Genomic DNA, 24419 nt, shown 5'->3' on the forward strand with positions numbered 1-24419 from the left:
AATGAACTTTGGTCAAATTGGGGTATTTGTTGAATTACTGCCATAACCTTGAAAGTGTGTTGGTCTAGTTCATAAAACCTGGACATAAGAGTAATCAAGTATCACTGAACATCCTGTGTGCATTTTAGGTCACATGACCAAGGTCAAAGGTCAATGAACTTTGGCCATAATTGGGGTATCTGTTGAATTACCATCATAACTTGGAAAGTTGGTGGATCTTACACTTGAAACTTGGACATAAGAGTAATCAAGTATCACTTAACATCCTGTGCGAGTTTCAGGTCACATGATCAAGGTCAAAGGTCATGTAAGGTCAATGAACTTTGGCCACGTTGGGGGTATTTGTTGAATTACCATCATATCTCTATAAGTGTATGGGTCTAGTTCATAAAACATGGAAATAAGAGTAACCAAGTATCACTGAACATCTTGTGCGAGTTATAGTAGTTTTCAAAATCAGCACTGCTGCTATATTGAATCGCGTGATGCACGTGAGACGGCCAGAGGCATTCCACTTGTTCAACATATTGATTAGATATTCGACCATGCGTTAAATAAGGTAACGCGAAAATTATGGTCACACCTGCCATATCGAGGTTAAAATTTCCTTTTCGTCACAGAAGATTTAAGAATTATAAAACTTTTTCTGAAACAGTGAAATTTCGACTTTGCACTTTTAAAGGTGCAGAGTCTGCAGACCAGATGTAACACTAAGCGCACCTTTAGGGTGCAACTTTGTACCTTTTTGGAAAGGTGCAAGTTTGCACCTCTCTGATAGATGCAAATTAGGGAAAGAATCCCTTCCAAAAATAGCAATAGACTGTCGAGCCTTCCGATGTGTTTACTTAAGATTTTTCTATGAATTTTTAAGTTTTGCTTAACTTGCTTTGGACTCGAACTCACCTCGTTGTAGCTGTAGTCAAGACCTCTACCTGCTATGCTAGCTAGAATAGCTGATACCAGAAAAGCCGAGAAGAGTTTTTTTTAGCGGTTATGTGCCGAAAGCTCGACTAGTCGAGACTTACAGACCCTTTACTTACTAAATAGACCGATGCCTTTATATACAATTACACGCAATCGATCCTTGTTGAAAATTTGACGGAATAAATCTGTTTATTTTCACTCTCCCGTCATATATTATGTATATTCTATATTACCTGTAGGGCTAGATATATATAGTTTTTAACCTTCTCTAACTTTTTATTTTCAATTTTAGTGGGGGGTACATATGAAACTCCTCCCCAAATTAGCACCTATATTAGGTGAAGAATGTCACCCAATTTCAGGATGCCACTGTGCCTGGCCGTCTGCTTCGTCTGTTTGGCCGAAATTTCAAGTGGTTACGGAATTCTTCTGCGATGCACATAATCACAGTCGGTGATTTCCTACTCTACCTTCAATTTCACAATGATTAATTGGCACAAACAGGAAAGAAATGGTGGATTGTGTGTATGAGGTACTGAAAACCTCAAAACACACACCTATAACTGCAATGTTTGGTTCTACGTATATAATGATTTACAACAATCTTACTGAAACAGTAACTAGAATGACCATCTTTGAATGACCCAATTTCCCAAATAAAACTGAGAAATATGCTTAAACATCTCATTCTACCAGTACTCATCCCAAAACAATCAGACAAGCGTAGCAAGTTCATAAATACGCAAATTATGCAATTATATTGGTAATTAACAGACCCCTCAACAGGTAAGATTTCTACGTAGTTTGTTCCCTGACCCTATAAACTCTATATAACATTATTTACAAGCAATTTTGCAAGTAAAACATAATTTCAATGTCATTACACGTTTAAAAAATGTACGCTTTTACACCACACACACACCCACAAACAAGAAAAAAAAATTCTTTCATTGCCGAGCAGGTTGAAATTTTTGAGAGCATTCTGATGAGGATGAAGTATGACAGGAACCTAGACTATACGGGAGGTTCAAACTTGCACCCCAAATACCCGCTGCGGGCCTGCGCAGGCGCGGTGGCGAGTGGAAGGGCAAGTATTCTCGAATATACTCGCTCTGCACCTTTTTCCCACAAAGTTGCTCATTTCTTGCACCCCTATTTCTTATTGTGAAAGTAAACTTTTTCAGCAATCTACTCTAAAATAAATTTTAATCATATACCTTGTTCATACATGTCGCACTTGGCTGACATGATTAATGCACCTCTCTTAAATCCGGTAGTATACAGCTGGAACCAGAGGTTCGACCGGTTAAGGTATCCGTACTCGTTGAATTCGCCATTGGAATCGGTCAGAATTGTAGATTTTGCACCTGACCTGTCTGAGGTCCGGATGACAAGCGATATAGAATACTCGTCGATACTTTTTGTACCATGCAGGAAGTACTCGATCCCACAGTCATGCATAGACACATTCACTTTGCAAGTTACACTGTCTGAGAGTCTTAGCGCCTGTCTACCATTGGGCCAATCCAGGATCCATTCTTGTACACCGATATCTGTGCCAATTACAAGCAATTCACAGAGAGAGAAAAAAATGCAATTCACAGAATGGGAGAGAGAGAGAGAAAACGAGTGATGTATGATAAAGCCCATTATTATGTACGAACTCGTCAGCCAAATAGCTGTTCTAGGATCCGTATACAGGCGAATGAGAGTGGAGTTGGTGATTTTTGTTATCAATTGTGGAAACCATCCCCTTAATCAATTGCTAAGTTTTATGTTACGCCAGGATGTTACGAGACCCTGACATTTCAAGGTCATCTTTTATCTCGGGGGGGGGGGGGGGGGGGTGGGGGTGGGAGCACACTCTCATTTTAAGGTGGAATCCATGCTCATACGTAAACTTCAAAATGGACTTAAACGAAGACATGCTTTGACCTCAGAATAACCTCAGATTTAACATAAATACAAATAAACATATGACCATGTGTTTTCAAGTGGGCCCGCATATAGATGGTATCGTTACACTTGTGCGACAAGCAGAAATGATTAATGGTATAAAACTTGAAATATATGTGCTACATGTGCATATTTGGTATCATCTCAAAGGGAATCTTTATACAAATTACTTAAAAAAAGATACCTGAGATTACTTAGTTTACCAGTAGTTGGCAATTATGTAATTGCAATCGGCCATTTTCTGCATGGTAGTAGACGAGGGGAGCATACATTTTGATTTCATTAAGACACTAAATATTCAACATCACAGTACCTAATATTGTAATAGTATTTTGGGGTTCATCGAATTATTCTTAAATTAAATGTGAGTCAGATTTGAACTTTGGAGTTTGAAGAATACCTAATTAAGCTAATGTATAATTAATTTATGTAAATGTGAAATTAATACGGTTTGAAATGTATTGTGGCTTTCAGACAAGAACACAAAAGAGAAAGAAAAATATAGCTGTGGCTTGACTTACACATTCAATTAAATTTAGAAGCTGCAAACATTTTCAAAGGAGAAGCACATACTATTGAGACTAATTACAGACCTTAGAGAGAAATCAATCTGTTAAGTAAGACCTCATGGTTTCAAGTTTGACAGTGTAGACTCTGACATTAATGACTTTGATGTTTCCGAATCTTCAGATTATTCTGGTAAAATAACTGATAGCCAGTAAACCATACAATTTTTGCTTACATTCGTAATTCCGAAGCTTCGTTATTCCAAAGGTTCATTATTTCGAAGGTTTGTATTTCCGAAGGTTCGTGATTCCGAAGGTTCGTTAGTCCGAAAACGAAATGAGGTTCGTAATTCCAAAGGTTTGTTAGTCTGAAAACGAAATAAGGTTCGTAATTCCGAAAGTTCGTTGGTCTGAAAAAAAAGTGATTAACGAACCTTATTTCGTTTTCGGACTAACGAACCTTCGGAACAACAAACCTTATTTCGTTTTCGGATTAACGAACCTTCGGAACAACGAACCTTATTTTAGATTAACGAACCTTCAGAGCAACGAACCTTTGGAACATCGAACCTTATTTTGTTTTCGGATTATCGAACCTTCGGAATGACGAACCTTTGGAATAACGCCACAAATGTTCGGATTAACGAACCCTTTTACGTTTTCGGATTAACGAACATCGAGGTATAGGCAATTTACGTGTTTCGGAATTAAGAACCTTCGGAATAAAGAACTCTCGGAATTACGACCCTTTGGAATTACGAAGTGGAACCAGACTTTTGATTGCTGAAGACCTATTTGTAGCAGTAATACCTTTGTCACATTTGCTCTACGGCGTCCGTATGGCGAGTCGAAAACAGCCGTTTTATTAATTTTGATTCAAACCGCCTATATGTAGTTGGACAAAAAAAATGTTAAAACGGCTGTTTTCGACTCGCCGTATGGCCGCCGTAGAACAAATGTGACCATGGTATAAAGCTCTCATCTTATGGCATTTACTCTTTTTTTGTCTCGCCCACCAGAGGTGAAGGCGAGACATAGGGATCCAAATTTTGTCTGTGCGTCCGTCCGTCACAAATCTTATGACACATAACTCCGCAACCGTAAGTCACATTTCAACCAAACTTGGATGTAGATGGACGTGGGGGACCTGCATGTTATACTGCAGTCGGAGGTCACATGGTAAGGTCAAAGGTTATTTTCAGGTCGACGTTAAAGTTTACGTGCAAGACTCTCTTATGACACCTAACTCTGCAACTGTAAGTCACTTTTCAACCAAACTTGGATGGTAGATGTACTTGCATTTTATGCTGCAGTCGGAGGTCACATAAAAGGTCAAAGGTCATTTTCAGGTCAACGTTGAAGTTTACATGCAAGACTCTCTTACGATGACCCAGTACTAAGAGATTTGACTAGCGTGTCCTGCAGAATGTCGAGCAAGAGGGTATCTTTTACACATACTAGCACTAACACTAACTGTTTATAATTTATATTTCTTATGTTTACTGTTTTGCTTCCTTTTGCGTTTATAATGAAAAAAACCCATCAAAATACCTCAGTTATCATTCCCAGACAATTTGGGTGTCATGTGAGTCAATAAATTGGATATGCACTCATAGGTATTTGTGCCTCAATTTGCTCTCCATAGTTAAACCACAAATTTAAACCTGAGTTCAGAACATGGGCCCTAAGTTTAAAATAAAGCTACAGGTATGAGAAGTTTTCATTGTGCATTCATATTTTTCCTATATTAAACTTCCTGACTCTCAGTTGTCAATCTTTGGTCCACCGGTATTTGAGCCAAGAGGTGATCATATCCCATGATATATTTTTTTAAATTCATAATAACCACTACAAATATATCATGATGTACTTGTAAGTGTTTGCAATTACATTCATGCAACTTGAGGCAACACTATATAAAAGTTTGGGGGTAAATCAGGCATTGTCACATATTTATTCGAATATTGTGATGTGAAATTTCGTCTTAAAGATGATTGCACAAAATTATTGAAGTAAGAGTTATCCCTAACAAGTTCATTGGAAAGGTCTCACTTTAAGAAATTGAAATATGCATGTTATTTTCTTATTAGGTGTTACATTTTTCTGAATCTAAGATTTATTAGGAAGTATATTTTTCACAGCTTTTCACATATTTTGACCTTTAAGCTCTTATGTCATTACCCTTTGCTTTTTGGGGCCTTTTCTGACTTCCTTTTTTGCAATGTCTCAGTCAATTTCCTTTCAGAACATTTTATGGGTATACGATGTCAAACATATGAAAAATATTATATTGAATAAAGCAGTGCGATTTGGGGGAAATTTGTGTTGTAACAGAAATGGGCCCAACTCAAATTGCATGGCCAAATTTGGTAGCTAAATGTGTCCTTCGAAGACGGGAACGTAGCCCTGGAATATTTCTCCCAAGTGATTACATGGATACAGTTTACCTTGATGGATAAGTGGGAATCACAGTTTCTCCTCTTCAGAGAAGGACGTACTGATTACACACCCACACACTCTCACAAGTATATATAATATATGGGGTATATATAATATTTGTTACAGAGTAGGATTCTGGATATACATATCCATTCATTTGCACTCACAGATCAATGCTTTACGAAGCTGTCTCAAACTGAAAATGCATAGCTTTATTTTGCATCGTTTACATCTTTCCTCACAAATGCTCCTTACCTTGGACGCAGTTTAAACCCCCATAGCCTGGTTCACATTGACAAGAATACTCATTAGTGATGTCAGAACATACACCATACGAACACGTACCGTGATGACAGTTCCCTAAATGAAAAATTGTAGTTACGAGGTTACATCAATCCGACAACAACAAGTACGATTCGAATGCCGGCATGTTAAGTAAGGCAAACAGTATATATATATATTATAACATAATATACATTAGATTCAGTGGACTGAATCCATTGTTCTCCGGTTCCAGCAAGCCAGCCAACAGCGGACCAAAAATGCGAATGTGTATATAGTGTAGGCCCATTGCCATGTTTCTATGGTATGCGTATATGCATTTTATTGCAGTTCATAGTTCATTTACATCTTCCTTTCACAAAAACATTCATTCATAGTAGTTAAAAGAATAATAAAATGAATAGCAAGATAAAAAATAGATTGTTAGCGCAAAACACACATCAAGGTTGTTACATAAATCATATTTACATTAGAGAGATTCCGGAGACAAAAGTTACACAAAATTTCACATTTTGAAAGAAAGAGGAGACCTTTAAAAAGCTAGGCTTGTCAAGACAAGGTCCCCAATTAGGATACAATAAGTGTATAGATATTTTACATACATTGAATAAGACTATACATCTAAATCTACATATGGAAAGGAAATACAGAGAGAAATTTGTAAAAGAATTAAGGAAAGAGTGAGTATATATATGAATTTAAATACAGAATGAAAAAGACATTAATGAAAAGGAAAGATAAGAGAGGGATTATGAAATGAGAAAGTGTTTATATACAAGGGAGAAAGTCTATAGGCAGTGCTGCACCATCCCGAGTTTGCTCAATCTCGAGATTTTAGCCCGATCGGCCCACTTCGCGATTAATCTCGAGATTCAAGAAACCCCGTCTCCACCATCGCAAGAAGAGCGATTCCTGCTCGAGCGAGGCAACAAGCCCGATATTCCGAGCATGCGCACTTTCGGATCTTGGAGTTTCAACGGCCCGTGCTTTTGAATAACTTCCCGCGATATGCAAGCAATGTACTCCTTTCACTAGCACTTTTGCCGAATTCGACCGGTGTTATGCAACAATCCTCTCAGCTCATCGAGTGAAGAAGTGATGTATTCTTCGTTAAATATGATGGCGGAGTATAGGAGGCAACGACAGAGAGAGAGAGAGGGAGAAAAGGAGGAAAGAAATGCTATTTGCTCACATTTGCGAAGGAATAAGACGACACTGCTGTCAGTGTTGTTATTGACTATGACCATCGTCGATAATGAGCGCCTCCACCTTCGGTCTGGTCTCTCCCAAAATCCATGTACTGGTCGGACACCATCGTTGCTGATTAGGCAATTGATGAACGCTATTCGCGATAATATATATTCGCATGTATAAAGTTGACTTTCGCACATGTTTATGTTTTGACCAATAAAGGCGGAAGTGGAACGCGAATTGCATTATGGACTGACTTCATGAATAAATTACCCGGAGTCCAATCTCGAGTGCGTCTGCACCTACGAATTAGCGGGATAATTCGTAAAATAGCGCGTTATTTTGCAAATAAACCCGAGTTGACTAGGGATTGCAATTTCGAGATTAATCCTACGAACTAGCGCGATAATTGCGTCTCCACTGCAAACTATCTCGAGATTTTACAGATCGGGATAATTTGCCGGATCAGAAATAGCGCGCTAATTTGAAAACTCGGGATGGTGCAGACGGCCCTATTGAGACAGCAAAGAGAGAGAGAGTTTTATAGGGGGAGTGTATAAAGGAGTTTTTAAGATAAACACCGAAAGATGAGAGGAAAAAGAGGTGAAAAAAAAAATACACACGCAAAGGATTATAATAAATAATCTATTTTACTAAATATTTTAAAGAGTTACAGCATAATCTTTCAGCAAATGTAATTTCAGCTTACGTTTAAAGACTGACACACTGACAGAATGAGTTACTTCGATGGGAAGTGTGTTCCAAAACTTGGGACCAGTAACGGATTATGTATTCAGAGCAAACGTAGTTCTTACCCGTGGTATACGAAGAGCAGCTGCTTGTCTTGTGTTATGATTATGAATTTGACAGTTTTTAATGAATAGTTGGGCCAATGCATTTGGGAGAGTACCATTTTCCAAATCATTCATTATTGAACCTTACTGCAAAAGATAGATATCCTCTATCTTCAATAACTTATTACTGTGAAACAAAACCTTAGTATGAGTACTATAACTAGCATGAAAAACAATTCGAATTGCCACTTTCTGTGCGATAAGTTTATTTTTTAATTGTGTTCTTTGTGACCAACCCAATGCCAACACTCCGTAATTAAGATAAGGTAAAGCTAGAGTAGAATATAGAATAAGCAAAGTTTCTTTTGATACAAAAGAATGCAATTTATAGATTACTCCAGTATTTTTTTTTATATGACTTCACATACACGGTTGCAATGGGACACCCAGGTCAACTTCTCATCAATTTGTAATCCAAGGAACTTAGTGGATCTTACTCTCATAATGTCAACATTGTCAAATAATAAGCCTTGTGGTAAAACTGACAGAGAATTACTAAAGATTCAAAGACAACTTGTTTGCATAGATCCACTGAAATACATTTTCTAGTTCGGTGTTAACCGTTGCTGCCAAGGTATTGGGAACTTTATGAGAAAAAAATTAAACTCGAATCATCAGCAAAAAAACTAAAGAAATGAATGACAAAACATCATTTCTCCGAGCACAGTTGGCAAGGTTACATTGGGTAGCAGAAAAGAAGGCATATTGTACTTGTTGGTGAGCGTTTATGACTTAATCTTTATTTTAAAGGGGAATCCAACCCAAAGAAAAACTTGTTTTTATAAGGAGAAGAAAAATCAGACAAGTTGATAGGTGAAAGTTTGAACAATATTGGACAAATAACAAGAAAGTAATTTTTATAAGTTGTAAATATTGGTAATCACTATACCCATGGAGACTTCAAATTGGCCGTTTATGTGATGTCATAGTGATGTAAGGCAAGGACTACTCTTCCATGTACTCCAATACATATTATGGCTAAAATGTCATTTTCCCCAAAAGTTTTATTTCAAATTATATTTTTCTTTCATGAGGACATTAAACAATATATTACCTGGGTTATATTTAGATTTCTACCCCAGGGGAATGAAGGAGAAAACAACAAATCCCTGATAATAAAGTACATGGCCTATGGGAAAGTTGTCCTTGTCCCTTGTCATAATTTACTTACCCAGTTGCCAATTTTAAATCTACATAGTACCGGTATTAGTGATCTTAATTTTAAAGCAGCTATAACTTTCTTATTGCTTGTCCGATTTCTTTCAAACTTTCACCATTCTGTTTAATTAATTTTTTCTCCTTCCCAACACAACATTCTTTGGCCAAGGCTGGATTCCCCTTTAAGCACTGTGTGGAAAGAAGGAAATTTGAAGGAGAGAAAAAAAGAAGTCAGATATGTAGAATGAAGACGATACTCAGAAGAATGGGAGCAATAGAGGGCGACGATCGGGAGAAATTTGTGAATGCGTGTGGCTCAAAGTGAGTGTGTTTTGATAGTATAGCCAATACATTAAACATTGACACATGACTTTTTGAGGCACTTTGGTAGGGACAGAGAGTTCTCGCAATCACTACGTTGCCGCGCTCTACACTGCGCACCAATTCATTTGAAAATGCAAGTGAATCATAATGCACAATGGACAGCTGAGAGGATTTTGTCGAAAGTTGGTGGATCCGGACAGCAGCGTTGTCCCATGACTCTGGACAACGCCACATTGTAATTGTTCGTTCAGTCCAAATCTTAAGATGATCTGCTGTCCCGGTCCACCAACTTCCGACAAAAGCCTCTCAGCGCTCTCCATTGTGATTCGACTTGCATTTTCAAAAGAATTGGTGCGCAGTGTAGAGAGCGGCCGCATCGTGATTGCGAAAAGTATGTATCGAATACCATTCTACTTACCATTCACACATGACTCGTATACCTTTATAACAACCGATTCCATGTCTCTTTTGATATCCGATTGCAGCCACAGTGATGATTTTGGAAAATGGATATACTGGCCTATAATTGCTCTCACGAGTTGCTCCGATTCAGCTATGTATGATCGATAAATCATTGGAGCTTCCAGGTTGTCTGGAGCGGAAGGAGGTGAGACGAAAGAGAAGTAAATACGAAGTATGCCTCTGTAGCTGAGTATGTAGATAAAAGGGGGAAGAATAACCCTTGCACATAAAAAATGAAAAAAAATACTCTCCATGGAAAAACTATTTAAAAAAACTATTAAATATTTAAAGAGTAGGCTACCTTCTGCCGCATAATCTTTCTATTTGCACGTAATTGTGAAATAACGCTTGGATAATCAAAAGGTATTTTGCGGAGATATGAACTCTGATTATTGCCAAAGTATAGGTATGATTGCAATAATTCAATCCTGGGCCCCGTCTTACAAATAGTTGCGATTGATCTGATCGACCTCAACTATGGAAAGCCAGCAACGCCCACGTCTAAAATGTATGTTTGCTCAAAACGTTTACTAGATATGATTGATGTGTGTTCATACATTCATCGTTCTCTTGAACATTTGGTGCCTTTGCATTTGTTTACAAAAGACATTTTGCAAATTTCCTGTAGAAAAAATTATGACAGTGGTGATTCCCATAGAATAACGAATGATTGGTTCAATCATAACTCTTTGTAAGACGGGGCCCTGAAATCCACGAGGTTATTTTGCCTGCAGGAATTGCAGTAAAATTAACTGCAAAAATGCCTTAGAAATTAAAACAAAAAATTCATTTCAACTGAAAAAGTTTTACGATAAATCATGTATAATTATGATGTCATGGGATCACGTAGTGCTTCACCAAGGTTCATCGTCTGACGAGTATTCACATCTGACAGTTTCTCTTGGTTGTGATTGGCAAAGAAGCACACGTAATCGACTGTTTTCATGTTTCGTATCGGATAATGACAAATTTCATGTATTGGTTCCTAGAATTCATTCATTGTATCTAAACCTAAAGGGGGTTTCACACTAGGATACGTAGAGACTACGCAACACTACATCATGCACCATTCGTTTTGCCTACGCAAGTCTACGCAAAATGGGTGCGCGGGAGGAACGCCAAAAAATAAAGATGTTTAATTTTTTGCACACTGTTGGCGTAGAGCCAGGTCAACGTAAGCCTACGCACCACTAATAGTCCAGTCAATATAGGGTTTGACCCACCACTAATTGCAACACTGGATATTCCACTGCAAAGGAAGGTCTCCTAAACAACATACTAACAGTCCCCAAAAATCCAAGCAGTGAAAATTCATGAAATTTGCATATTATGCAAATTAGCCATAAAAAGTTAGAAAAATATGGAAAATAGTCCAAAGATTAGAAATTAAGAGTCCAAAAAGATTTAATTTGAGCGAAAATTCATGATAAATATCTGTATTCAATGCTTTTAATCAAAAGTGCCAATAAATCTACTTCATTTACATAATGTGCAAATAAGCATCCTTGTATGGAAAAATGTCAAGATTTTGTGATTTTCTCACATTGACTGCTTGAAAACATTTAATTAATTTTGAAATTTACATGCTGCTATCACTAAGGACGTTGAAAACATTTATATTCAGCTTAGTGTCTAGTGTAATTTGCATATTATGCAAATAAGTATCTGGTATGTTATAAATATTCAAGAAAATACACTGGTGATACATCCGTCAAAAGTTGCAAGTAGATTATCTATTGAAATTGGAACATGGCAATGCCTACAACAGGAAGGTTTCCTAAACACCATATTAAAAGTCCTAAAATATACAACCATAGGACAATCACAAAATTTGCATTTTATGCAAATTAGCCATGATAAGTTGCAAATAAGGAAAATAATCCAAATGTTGGAAATCAAGTGCAGAAAACAATATAAATGGAACGGAAGCTAATGATAAGTTTTACAAATTCATTTATTTTTTTGATTAAAAAAAAAATCATAATTAAATCTACCTCATTTACATATATAAGCATCCTTATATGGGGTAAAAACCCAGAAAATTTGATTTTTCTCACACTAACAGTTATGAAAACATTTCAGTCTAGATCAATATGATGTGATCACTAAGAATGCCTAATACATTAATAATCAGCTTAATATTTTAAGTGTAATTTACATATTATGCAAATAAGCATCCGACATATTATAGATATTCAAGGAAACACATACGTGATACATTACTCTAAAATTCCGTGTAGATTACGTGTAACCATGATGACCTTCCGTACACTTCTTGCTTGGTTGATATTGACTTTTTAATGAGCAGTAACCCCACTCATAATGTGCAATGATGAGTCAGTTCTACATGAATCCCACTGCTTGAATGCTTCATTATTTCGATCAAGGCCTTGCTCTCTTCTTGACTTTGTAGAGCTTTTTGCGTTTCTTGCTAGGGGCTAGTATAGTCCATGCTACTTGCTAGCAAGCTTCTGGATTGTCTAGTGATCAGAACAAGATGTCACACCCAGTGCAAATAACAGCCCGTTAGCTTCGAATATTTGATTCTTGTAGCATACCACTTGTCTTGGTGGTGAATATGAGTCGGTCTACTTGCTTGGACTTGGATCACGAGATCTCTGGGCATGATTAATGAGAGAACCAATGAGCATTTGCCCATACGAGCGACATGAAGTCATGATAAAGGCTTAAAGTCTATAAGACATCTTTCTCAAATACAGCAATCGTGATTAGACGTTCTTGCTGAATCCAGCTTCTGCTTCAGGATGAAGCATCCATTTTCTGTTCTTTCCTCTTTGATAAATCTTCTAAGGTTGGCAACCATCTCCAAATGTTGTAGCTATAGTTTCTAAGCAAATCGTATGCAAATAATAATATCAATTTCCTGATATTTCTGGTAAACAGAAATTCCTCAGTGACACAATGAACAAACAAGTAAACTTTAATAGATGGCGGACTAAGCCATATTTTAGCCATTCAACAAGAGTACACAAGATAATGGAATACCCTTAACATTACCATCAAATACCATTCAACATTGATCAGACAGTGTGTACCCATTCCAGGATTTATTTGCCACAATGTGTTACTCATGGGTATACTGTGAGTGTATACAGAGGAATAAAACTTTCACTAATTATGGTATATCATATCATACAACTCTCCGTACTGAAATCCGACAAGTCGAGCAGAGGAGATTGAATGCCAATTAAGAGGACTTTGACCAGAAACAAACCGTTACCCATGTCTTCTTTCGACACATGTTGCCTCAATGAGACAATGGACATTTAAGTTGTATCGGAAGGAGAACAAAGTTTTATAGGATGGCTAGGAAGGTTTGCGCATGTTGGAGCTCCAAAAACATAAGTATAAGGTAAAGCTCAGAATATTGCTACAATGCATTAAAGAGGATCATAAGATGGGTTTGTAGACAAGCCTATAATACACAATTTGTTGACCAGATTGGTAATGACCCAGGCTGTAGCAATTAGCATGTTGGGAGCCCTTAATATCAGGCGCTATGACTACATTGGAATAGTGGAAAGGGAAGACAAAATATTTTTAGTCTTAGTATTCACCACTGATCATGATGATGATGACGCTCTTCAAGTCCTGGAACCCTGTCCTGACCCAGACATGGCCAGATAACATGGCCAGATAAGTGGTGAAGCTTAACAACCAAATAATTCCCAGAGTTGAAAATACTAGGTTTCTTGGCGTTATCATTGATAGTAATTTAACATGGATACATCACATAAATGAAATTGAGAACAAAGTTGCAAAAAATATTGGAATAATATATCGCCTAAGTTTTTACTTGCCTAAAACTGTATTACGTACATTGTATTGCTCTTTAATCCTGCCATATTTTTATTACTGTAATTTAGTCTGGGCTAACACATATCAAACCCATCTTAAAAAATTATGTTCCCTTCAAAATAAAATTGTACGTATTTTTTCTCCAGACGTCAATATACCACCAGCAAATACCACAAATTTGTTTCATTCCCTAAAATTGTTGAAATTAAAAGACATCAACAAACTTCAACAATGTCATTTTCTCTACAGATGTTTAAATTCTCAAATTCCACAAAAATTTCGTGATTCATTTACACATGTTTCCAACATACATCATTTTGATACCCGCTCAAATAATCAAATATTCATTCCCAAACATAGAAAAATAATCTTCCAACACAACATTCGTTATACTGGCCCCAAAATATGGAACGAAATTCCGGATTACATAAAAAAATATTTGTCGACAACCAGCTTTAAGTATAAAATGGAAAAAATTGCTTCTGTCGTTTATATATAAATATTTCCCATCTTACGTCTCCTTTTGACTTCAAACATGATAACATGAACCATGGACAAATTGTTGTTGCGGCATTTATACTTTGCCCCCACTGATATTTTGTTGAGCATTCTATTTTATTTAGTAATTCATGCCCGCCTCCCCGCTCACGTCTCCCTCTCTTGTTCCCTTTCCTTTTCTTTTCTCTGTCCTTTCCTTTGTATTGTTTATTGTATTGTATTTTTGTCTACAGGCGTATCCCGCCACAAGCCTAAGCTTTTAGGGTATACGCCTTCTTCCTTAAACACAATATGTACATATTTATATATATATATATTTTCTTTTTATAAAAAATTGATTTATGTATGAATTTATGTTTGTGAAAAATGTAACGAAATGGAAGAAAATAAATGTTTTATTTGAATTGAATTGAACATATTTTTTAGTCAAGTGGGTGTAACCAAACTACTGAAGAAATTGTTAAAGAAAACAACCTGCATGAAGCTACTAGGCCAGATGGAATCTCTGCTACACTTCTTAATGAGACTACTCATCAGATCTCACCTGCCATAAGTTTGCTTTTCTTGGCCTCCCTTTTTTACAGTGAAATTTCAAGAAAGTCTGTCATTCCCATTTATATAAGAAAGGGTTTTCAGCTCTAACAAACTACTCGCAAATTTCAAATACTGTGCTTTGTTCTTGCCAATCCCATCAACTTGTCAGACTAACAACATGGCTTTAGGACGCGAAGAACACATTTCCAGTATTTTCCATTAAATACAAATTATATTAGGATAAATATGCATGCTAAGTGATAGCAGCATGTTGATTTGAAAATTTCTTGACATTTTCCATATATTTATACTAATTTGCATAATATGCAAATGAGGCAGATTTGCTAGCTTAAAAAAAAAACAGTGTACTTATTTATTCATCATGAAATTTTATTCAAATTACTTGCTTTTGACATTTAGTTTATAATCTTTTGATCATTTTCCTTATTTTCTATTTTTTAATGGCTAATTTGCATAATATGCAAATTAATTTTCAGGCATTGGGATGAATTCTCATGCTTAGTGATAGTAGCGTACAAATGTCAACATAAATAAAGTGTTTTTAAGCAGTCTACATGAGAACAATCACAATATCTTTAGATTTTTTTCCATATAAGGATGCTTATTTGCATAATATGCAAATGAGGTAGATTTGTTGGTGCTTTGAATAAAAATACTGAATAAAGTTATTTATCATTAATTTTCGCTCAAATTAAATGTTTTTTTTACACTTAATTTGTACGCTTTGGGCTATTTTACCTTGTTTTCTAACTTTTTATGGCTAATTTGCATAATATGCAAATTTCATAAATTTCCACTGCTTGGATTTTTTGGGACTTTTAGTATGTTATTAAGGGGACCTTCCTGGAAAGCATTGCAGTGGAATATCAAGTGCTGCAATTAGTGGTGTTTTACCCCCTATTCTGGCTAGATTGACTGGAGTATTTACGTTTACGATACGAATACGAGGCTTAATCTCAAAACATCTATTGGGGGCGTAGCTTACGTGACCTTTCAATCGCTTCCGTAGATAATACAATTGTCATGCACTCATCGCATAGTCTGTATTTGCGATGAAGTGCTTTGATTGTCAAGTCACCAAGGACACATACTGCCTTCGCTCAGGAATTTGAATTCAAATCATAGTTTTCGAGCGAGCGTGAAAGGTCCGATAATTTTAAAGACGAATTGCAATCATCACTACAATGATGATATAAGATTCACGTGTGAAAAGGCCTTTACAGAGACAAGCAAAGACATCTCGAATGACAATATCATCACCTTTAATGGTTAACCTGGCTAAATATGGGTAACTTCGGAACTCAATTCCGATACCGCATCCAGAAGTGACCTCGACTCGGTACGCTCGAAGAGAAGATTGGGTAAGATCAACAGTGTTGCCCGGAATGCTTGCAGGGAAGGACGCATTTACCTCTATATGTCGTACAAAATGTTCTAGGAAGAAAATAAAATGAAAATCGGCAAATTAAAGTTCTACTTCCGGTAAAAATTAGAGCGCGGCGATAAAACGTTAGCTAGGATACGCGCATTCCAAAATGGTTGCAAACACCCTAAAATTGATGTTAATGACACATACATGCTTTTCAACACTTTTCAAATTGTGATAACTTAAAGATGAAGAGCCAAAAGACATTGATATCTTCTGTGATGATAGTCTGTAATTAGTATTAAAAGGATATATCTTCAGAAATATTTTCTATTGTTGGTAATGACCTTGAAAACACACCTAAAATTCAATAAAAACAGTAAATTGGCTAATTTTCCAGAATCATGGCATTCAAATGGTGTTTACATTTACTTTCAAATGGGTGTCATTTCAATACAAAGGGTGAGCTTAAGCTAAAACTTGAAAGACATGTTCAACTTTTGTTCTACTTTAAGCAACATAAAATATTTGAACTCCTAACCATATCATTTGACCTTGAAATTATTCCAAATATAGCTATTTGTTGCTTCATAAGTAGCATATTCGAATCGCGCGTGTACATTGTACTTTGCAACACATTTCAAAATTGATTTTCTCATAGAGAGAATACCTGATCAGGCTGATATTTGCAGTATTAGTAGCCTGTAATGAGTTCTTGGAGGATCTAAAGATTAAGTACCTAGCTAATCTCTCATGACAATGACCTTGAAAATACAGCTGAAAATCATGAAAATCAATAAATCATACAGTTTTCATTAGTAATCAAGTGTTTTTATCCACTTTTAATTGTGTGTTATTCCATCTTAGATAGTGAGTTCATGCTGATAATTGCATATCATGTTCCACTTTTGGTCTACTTTAAAGGACAAGTCCACCCCACCAAAAAGTTAATTTGAATAAAAGGAGAAAAATTCAACAAGCAAAACACTGAAAATTTCATTAAAATCGGATGTAAAATAAGAAAGTTATGACATTTTAAACTTTTGCTTAATTTCACAAAAACAGTTATATACACATCCTGGACGGTATGCAAATTGGCAGACTGATGACGTCATCCACTCACTATTTCTTTTGTATTTTATTATATGAAATATGAAAAATTCTAATTTTCTCCCCATTGTCATGTGAAACAAAATTTTATTACATCCTGAACATGTGGAATTACCATTATTTAAAAGTTTATGGTTAAGTCAAGTTGGTCCTTATTGTCAAATCTGTAAAAATTGAAATATTGTATAATTCAAACAATAAAAAACAAAAGAAATAGTGAGTGATGGACATCATCGACTCTCTCATTTGCATATCACTGAGTTGTGCGTTTAACTGTTTTGTGAAAAATAAGCGAAACTTAAAAACGTCATAACTTTCTTATTTTACATCCGATTTTTATGAAATTTGCAGCGTTATGTTTGTTTTATTTTTCTCTATCGATTCAAATCAACAATTTTCTGGGGTGGACTTGGCCTTTAAGCTACATAAAATATTTGAACTCCTAACCATATCATTTGACCTTGAAATTATTCCAAATATAGCTATTTGTTGCTTTATAAGTAGCATATTCAAATCGTGCGTATACATTGTATTTTGCAACACAATTCAAAATAGATTTTCTCATAGAGAGAATACATGGTCAGGCTGATATTTGCAGTATTAGTAGTCTGTAATGAGTACTTGGAAAATCTACAGTTTTAGGTAACTGTTCTATTATGACAATGACCTTGATAACACAGCTGATGATTAATGAAAATTGTATGATTTATTGATGTGGAATATGAGGAATGATACAACAAGCATACCCTGAAAATATGAGACGGAAATGAATAAAAACAAGGAAGTTATGGCTATTTTCCGATTTTCCTACTTTGCATTGAATTTAGGGCAAGAAGACGGATTTTGAAGGGAAAGTCGTAGTTTTTGTATGAAAGAGCAACTCTTTAACAATCTACTGCAATTTGTTAGAAGTCTTATAGCATGCAGGATACGGGAGTTAGGACGGGATTTGGAATGGTATGCAAATGGACTTGAAATTTACAAAATGGCGCCTGGATGGTCATGTATGAGTGATTTTGGAAAATGGAAGACGAGGTGCACAACTAGGGTGTGGAAGAAGCAGACAGAAGACAGAAGAAGAAGAAGACGATGGAATAGGAATATGCAACAACAGAGCATTGTCGCCTATAGGTGTCAATGCAAATATACACAACAAAAAAAGTAAGTCCCCCTTGAACAAACATCAATAATTTCCGAACCAATGCGAGTTTTTGATATATTTTTACATGAGCGTGTAGGTAATTTTATAAGCTACCATCTGAGCAAATGTTATGGACGTATTTTACATCATGCTTCAGTGAGCACCGTCAGAAGGCAAAAATGTCACTTTTTAAAAGTCACGAGCCAAATGTCATGACTTTGATTCCATTTTATTGAAACTGATTCCACATTCTCATCATGAAAAATAGTCAGAGGGCTTGGAATAGGTACTTTCTAAAAGACGATACAACTTTTGGCTAAATTTCACGGTTGAATAAACACAAGTCCAAATTTGCTATAACTGGATTTTTTACACATTTTTATCAATAAAAATGATAAATAAAAATGAATATTTTTGGGAAGAGTATCTTCAACAATATTCATCGTTTTATGGTTCAATGAACTTTTATTGAAAACAAAAAATACGATTTTCAAATATCATAGGAAAGTATTGTTTCATGTTGGTAACTGAAACTGATCTTTTATCAACTTTTTCGTTATGTTCATGACCAGTTAACATGCTTCAATGATTCAAAGGCATTTAATTAAACATTCACGCTTGAATGAACATGTGGAATGTGATTAGCTCTTTTTTACGTTATTGGAAAAAGTGCAGTTTGTAACTATGGATATCTGTCACAAACATCCTTGCATGGTTCATTTGATTTGTTTTTTATGAAAATCCCGATGTTTAATGCATCAGTGAGCACACAATATTAAAAAAGTATGCAAATGGGAAGAAAGTTCAAGGCCTTGGCCCCACTCTGTGCCGTATCGTTACCCCTTATTCAATATGGTGGAACTTTTTTTCAAGGCTGTCTTTAGCGATGTCATTTGGCAGTAATGTTTATCAACCTATGGGGAAAATTGGTATTTTCAATGTCACAGACTCATTTTAAAGGGTAATAAGGTGAATATTGGGGGCAAATTCGGTTTCAAACAAAAAAAGTAAGTCACCCTTAAATCAAATTGCTGTAACTTTTGAACGGAGTAATTTTGAGATATCATATTTCCTAGGTGTTTTTTACGCTCATTAAGCAACTCCTGGAGGAAAATGAGATCGATCGGTTGAGTCATGCATGAGTAATTAAAGATTGAATTAAAAATGACCATTTTTGAAAGTCACAAGAGTCGTTTTTCAGATTGTTCAAATACAAAGTTGGGCAAAAGTTGTTTTTTGGTGAAGTTTATAGTGTTATGCTGTTTTACTATCCATCATTTAGCCACTCCATACACAATTTTGATATTGTATGTTCATGGTTGAGTGAGCACAATATCGCAGGGGCCGTGGAAGCGGGATGGGGTCCACTTTTTTCCAAAAGCATGTACAAAAATTTAAAAATGACCATACGATTGTGATTTTTTGCATGGTCAGCCCCCCCCCACTGTTGGCTCAGCCCCTCCCCCATACTTTGAAAACCGTTCCGCGGCCCCTGTATTGTGACGTGTCATCATAGGGCTTTTGGTAGTATCCTCTACAACTTGTTAGGTCATGTTAAAATTTGAAAATGTTGGTGCCCCCCCCCCCGATTATAGGCCACTCTCCCAACTTTAAATTCTGGATCCACCACTGATTTGTCCATGAATTAAACTGATCATGAGAAATTGTTAGGAAAAGAATACATGTGAAAGTAGGTATAAAGAGTATATTCCTAAGTTTTCGAATGTGCTCACTCAACCATGAAAATGTTAAAAGTTCGGAAAGTGTGTAATGATAGAAATGATGGATGATAAAAACAACAGCAATCAAAGTCACATTTGAAACCGAATTTGCCCCCAATATTCACCTTATTACCCTTGAAAATGAGTCTGTGACATTGAAAATACCAATTGTCCCACTTTGATGCGTGCTCACTCATCCGTAAATAAACAAATCGATTTCATTTTTGCACAGAACTCTGCCCATAGGTTGATAAAAATTACTGCCAAATGACATGGCTAAAGACAGTCTTGAAATTTTTTTCCACCATATTGAATAAGGGGTTACTTATTCTTAAACATGTGCACACATAATGTACACAAGTCTATGAGACAGGAACTCAAAATTTTAACAAATATGAAATAAGGGGTTTGTTTCATGGACGGATTTGGTTACTTCTGCCAACAATTATTTCATGAAACTTCGCACATGGCTTCAGAGTAACACTATCCAAAAGGCGCGCACATCAAAATAACAATTCGATACGGCACAGAGTAGGGCCAAGGCCTTGAACTTTCTTCTCATTTGCATAATTTTCGATTATTGTGTGCTCACTGATGCATTAAACATCGGGATTTTCATAAAAATCAAATCAAATGAACCATGCAAGGAGGTTTGTGACAGATATCCCTAGTTACAAATTGCATTTTTTCCAATAACGTACAAAAGAGCTAATCACATTCCACATGTTCATTCAAGCGTACATGTTCAGTTAAACGCATTTGAATCATTGAAGCATGTTAATTGATCATGAACATAACAAAAAAGTTGATCAAACATCAGTTTCAGTTACCAAAATAAAACAATACTTGCCTATGATATTTGAAAATCTTATTTTTTTTTCAATGAATGTTCATTGAACCGTGAAATGATGAATATTGTTGAAGATACTCTTCCCCAAAATAACTGTCATCATATTCTATCATTTTTATTGATGGAAATGTGTAAAAAATCCAATTACAGCAAATTTGGACTTGTGTTTATTCAACCGTGAAATTTAGCCCAAAAATTGTATCGTCTTTTAGAAAGTATCTTTTACAAGGTTTCTGACTATTTTTCATGATGAGAATGTGGAATCAGTTCCAATAAAATGGAATCAAATTCATGATTTTTGGCTTGTGACTTTTGAAAAGTGACATTTTTGCCTTCTGACGGTGCTCACTGAAGCATTAAGTAAAATACGTCCATAACATTTACTCAGAGGGTAGCTTATAACATTACCTACACGCTCATGTAAAAATATATCAAAAACTCGCATTGGTTCGGAAATTATTGATGTTTGTTCAAGGGGGGACTTACTTTTTTTGTTGTGTATATATATATATCATACAGTACATATACAGTGCTCCCCCCCCCCACAAAACTGTAAACTTTTGGAATGGCTGCAAAATAAAAAATACATCACTTTGGGTAGACTTATAGATATGGAAAGCCGATAAAGTCAACTTTTCGACTAAATACCACTTAAATTAGGGGTATGAAAATGAGGCTGGGCAGGTATTAGCCTTCCTATTTCTCTTTTTTTTTTTTTGGGGGGGGGGGAACGTGCAAAGTTAAGGGTTATGTGATGAATTGTTGATCAATTATGATCAGTTTGTTGTTTGAGAAAATTTCATGAGTTATTAAATTGAAATGTAATGCATGAGTGATCATGAATTGCAATTTTTAGTGCAGCATTTTGACTTTATCATGTGGATCTCAGCAATGTGTTCATGAGAGTCTGGAGAATAGGGGGTAAGATAGGACTTAAGTAGGTGAAGTACGTTGATACGATAAAGGTCAACAGAACATTTAGCCACCCTTCCCCCATCTCTACCCTTCCTCCACTTCCCTCCCCCTGAGGCTAGGCTGGGCAGGAATTGGCCTTCCAGTTTATTGAGAGGTTAATCCTTTCTTCTACTTGATCCACATTTTATAAACTATGTAAAGCTTTGAAGGTTATGACAGCAATGTAATGATTACCTCCAAAATGGCCAAAGTTCAATGACCTTAAATGACCTTTGACTTTGTTCACGTGACCTGAAACTCGCATGAGTTCAGCGATACTTGATTACTCTTAGGTCCATGTTTTATGAACTAGATCCATACACATTCAGAGTTATGATGGTCATTCAACAAATACCCCCAACTTGGCCAAAGTCCATTGACCTTGGTCATGTGACCTGAAACTCACACAGGATGTTCAGTGATACTTGATTACTCTTATTTCCACGTTTTATGAACAAGACCAATACACTTACAGAGTTATGATGGTAATTCAACAAATACCCCCAACATGGCCAAAGTATATTGACCTTAAATTACCTTTGACCTTAGTCATGTGACCTAAAACTTGCACAGGATGTTTAGTGATACTTGACTACTCTTGTGTCCAAGTTTCATGAACAAGATCCATACACTTTTAAAGTTATGATGGTAATTTAACAGATACCCCTAACATGGCCAAAGTTCATTGACGTTTGACCTTGGTCATGTGACCTCAAATTTGCTCAAGATGTGCAATGATACTTGATTACTCTTACATCCAAGTTTCATGAATGGCAAAGTTGGGATTCGAACTCACAGCCTTGCGACTATGAGTCCAATGCTCTAACCACTGGACCACACGACCCACAGCTATTCAACAGATACCCCCAACTTGGCCAAAGTTAATTGATCATAAATGACCTTTGACCTTGGTCATGTGACTTGAAACTCGGGCAGGATGTTTTAGTAATACTTGATTAACCTTATGTCCAAGTTTCATGAACTAGGTCCATATATGTTTCAGGTTATGATGACATATCAAAAACTTAACCTTGGTTAAGATTTTGATGTTGATTCCCCAAACATGGTCAAAGTTAATTGATCATAAATGACCTTTGACCTTGGTCATGTGACCTGAAACTCAAGCAGATTGCTCAGTAATCCCTAATTAACCTTATGGCCAAGTTTTGTGAACTAGGTCCATATACTTTCTAAGTTATGCTGTCATTTCGAAAAATTAAGCTTCGGTTAAGGTTTGGTGTTGACGTAGCTGCCGTCGGAGAAGCGGCACCTATTGTCTCACTCTGCTTTGCAGGTGAGACAAAAATGAATGTTTGTTTGATAACATTGCACATTGATTGAGTTGATTTATTTAGAAATTATTGATTAATGATTGATAGGTAAAGGTTGATGCCCCAATTGTCAGAATTTATCATTAAATCAACATTCTGCTCTGGACTTCATGCATACATGTAATAACAATCAGTCTCTCAACAGGAGTGGAGAACAGGAGGAAGGGGGGGGGGGGTAAATTAAATGTTCTGTTAACACTTATTCCATCAAACTACTTCTCCCACTTAAGTTCTATCTCACCCCCTATTCTCTTGATTCCCATGAACACATTGCTGAGATCCACATCATAAAGTTGAAATGCTGCCCAAAAAGTGCAAAAATATGTCTCTTCCAGGAATCAAACCTAGACCCCCAGCTTAGAATGCTGGTGTCTTAACCACTAGACCACACAGATGGGGTTAGTGGTTAGGGCGAACCTGATCTGATTGTCTAGTGGTTAAGAAACCTGCATTCTTAGCTGGGGGGGGGGCCGGGTTCGATTCGGCCTCACCAATTTTTCAAAGTGAAGGTAGCTCTAGGGAACCTTGATGTAAGTTACGCCTACCATTGTTTTATATATATATATATATATATATATATATATATATATATATATATATATATATATATATATATATATATATAGAGAGAGAGAGAGAGAGAGAGAGAGAGAGAGAGTCTGCTTCGGTATATAAAGAATAAACGATGATTGGTTTTCAAAATGCCGTCGGAAAAAAATCATATATATTAAAAGGAGCGTTGGGCTAAAAGATGGAAGGTAAAGTCACACTTCGTCAGTACCAATATGACCAAAAGCCCCCCGAATATATGTATATATATATATTAAATTTTACCATCTCGACACTCGAGTCCTTGAAAGCCAACTTGACACTTGCATGCATAGCCACCTCCATCTATATCATTACACAAGCCATGATTACATGAATTGTTGGTACAGTGTGCAGTCTTTCCTGTATTTCAGACATCAACAAAATAAA

General features: G+C 36.1%; 1 protein-coding gene across 1 annotated transcript; it reads right to left on the reverse strand.

The window, feature by feature from the left end:
• Positions 1 to 2133: 2133 nt before the first annotated feature.
• On the reverse strand, positions 2134 to 24388 carry LOC135155258 (uncharacterized). The gene is made up of 5 exons (XM_064104186.1): positions 24276 to 24388; positions 16229 to 16402; positions 10053 to 10226; positions 6081 to 6185; positions 2134 to 2477 (listed from the first exon to the last, which is right to left on the reverse strand). Exons 3-5 carry the CDS (start codon positions 10207 to 10209, stop codon positions 2134 to 2136), a joined length of 606 nt encoding a protein of 201 aa, XP_063960256.1. The 5' UTR covers positions 10210 to 10226; positions 16229 to 16402; positions 24276 to 24388.
• Positions 24389 to 24419: the final 31 nt, after the last annotated feature.

Source organism: Lytechinus pictus, chromosome 1 (genome assembly GCF_037042905.1).
Source record: "Lytechinus pictus isolate F3 Inbred chromosome 1, Lp3.0, whole genome shotgun sequence".
Classification (NCBI taxonomy): domain Eukaryota; kingdom Metazoa; phylum Echinodermata; class Echinoidea; order Temnopleuroida; family Toxopneustidae; genus Lytechinus; species Lytechinus pictus.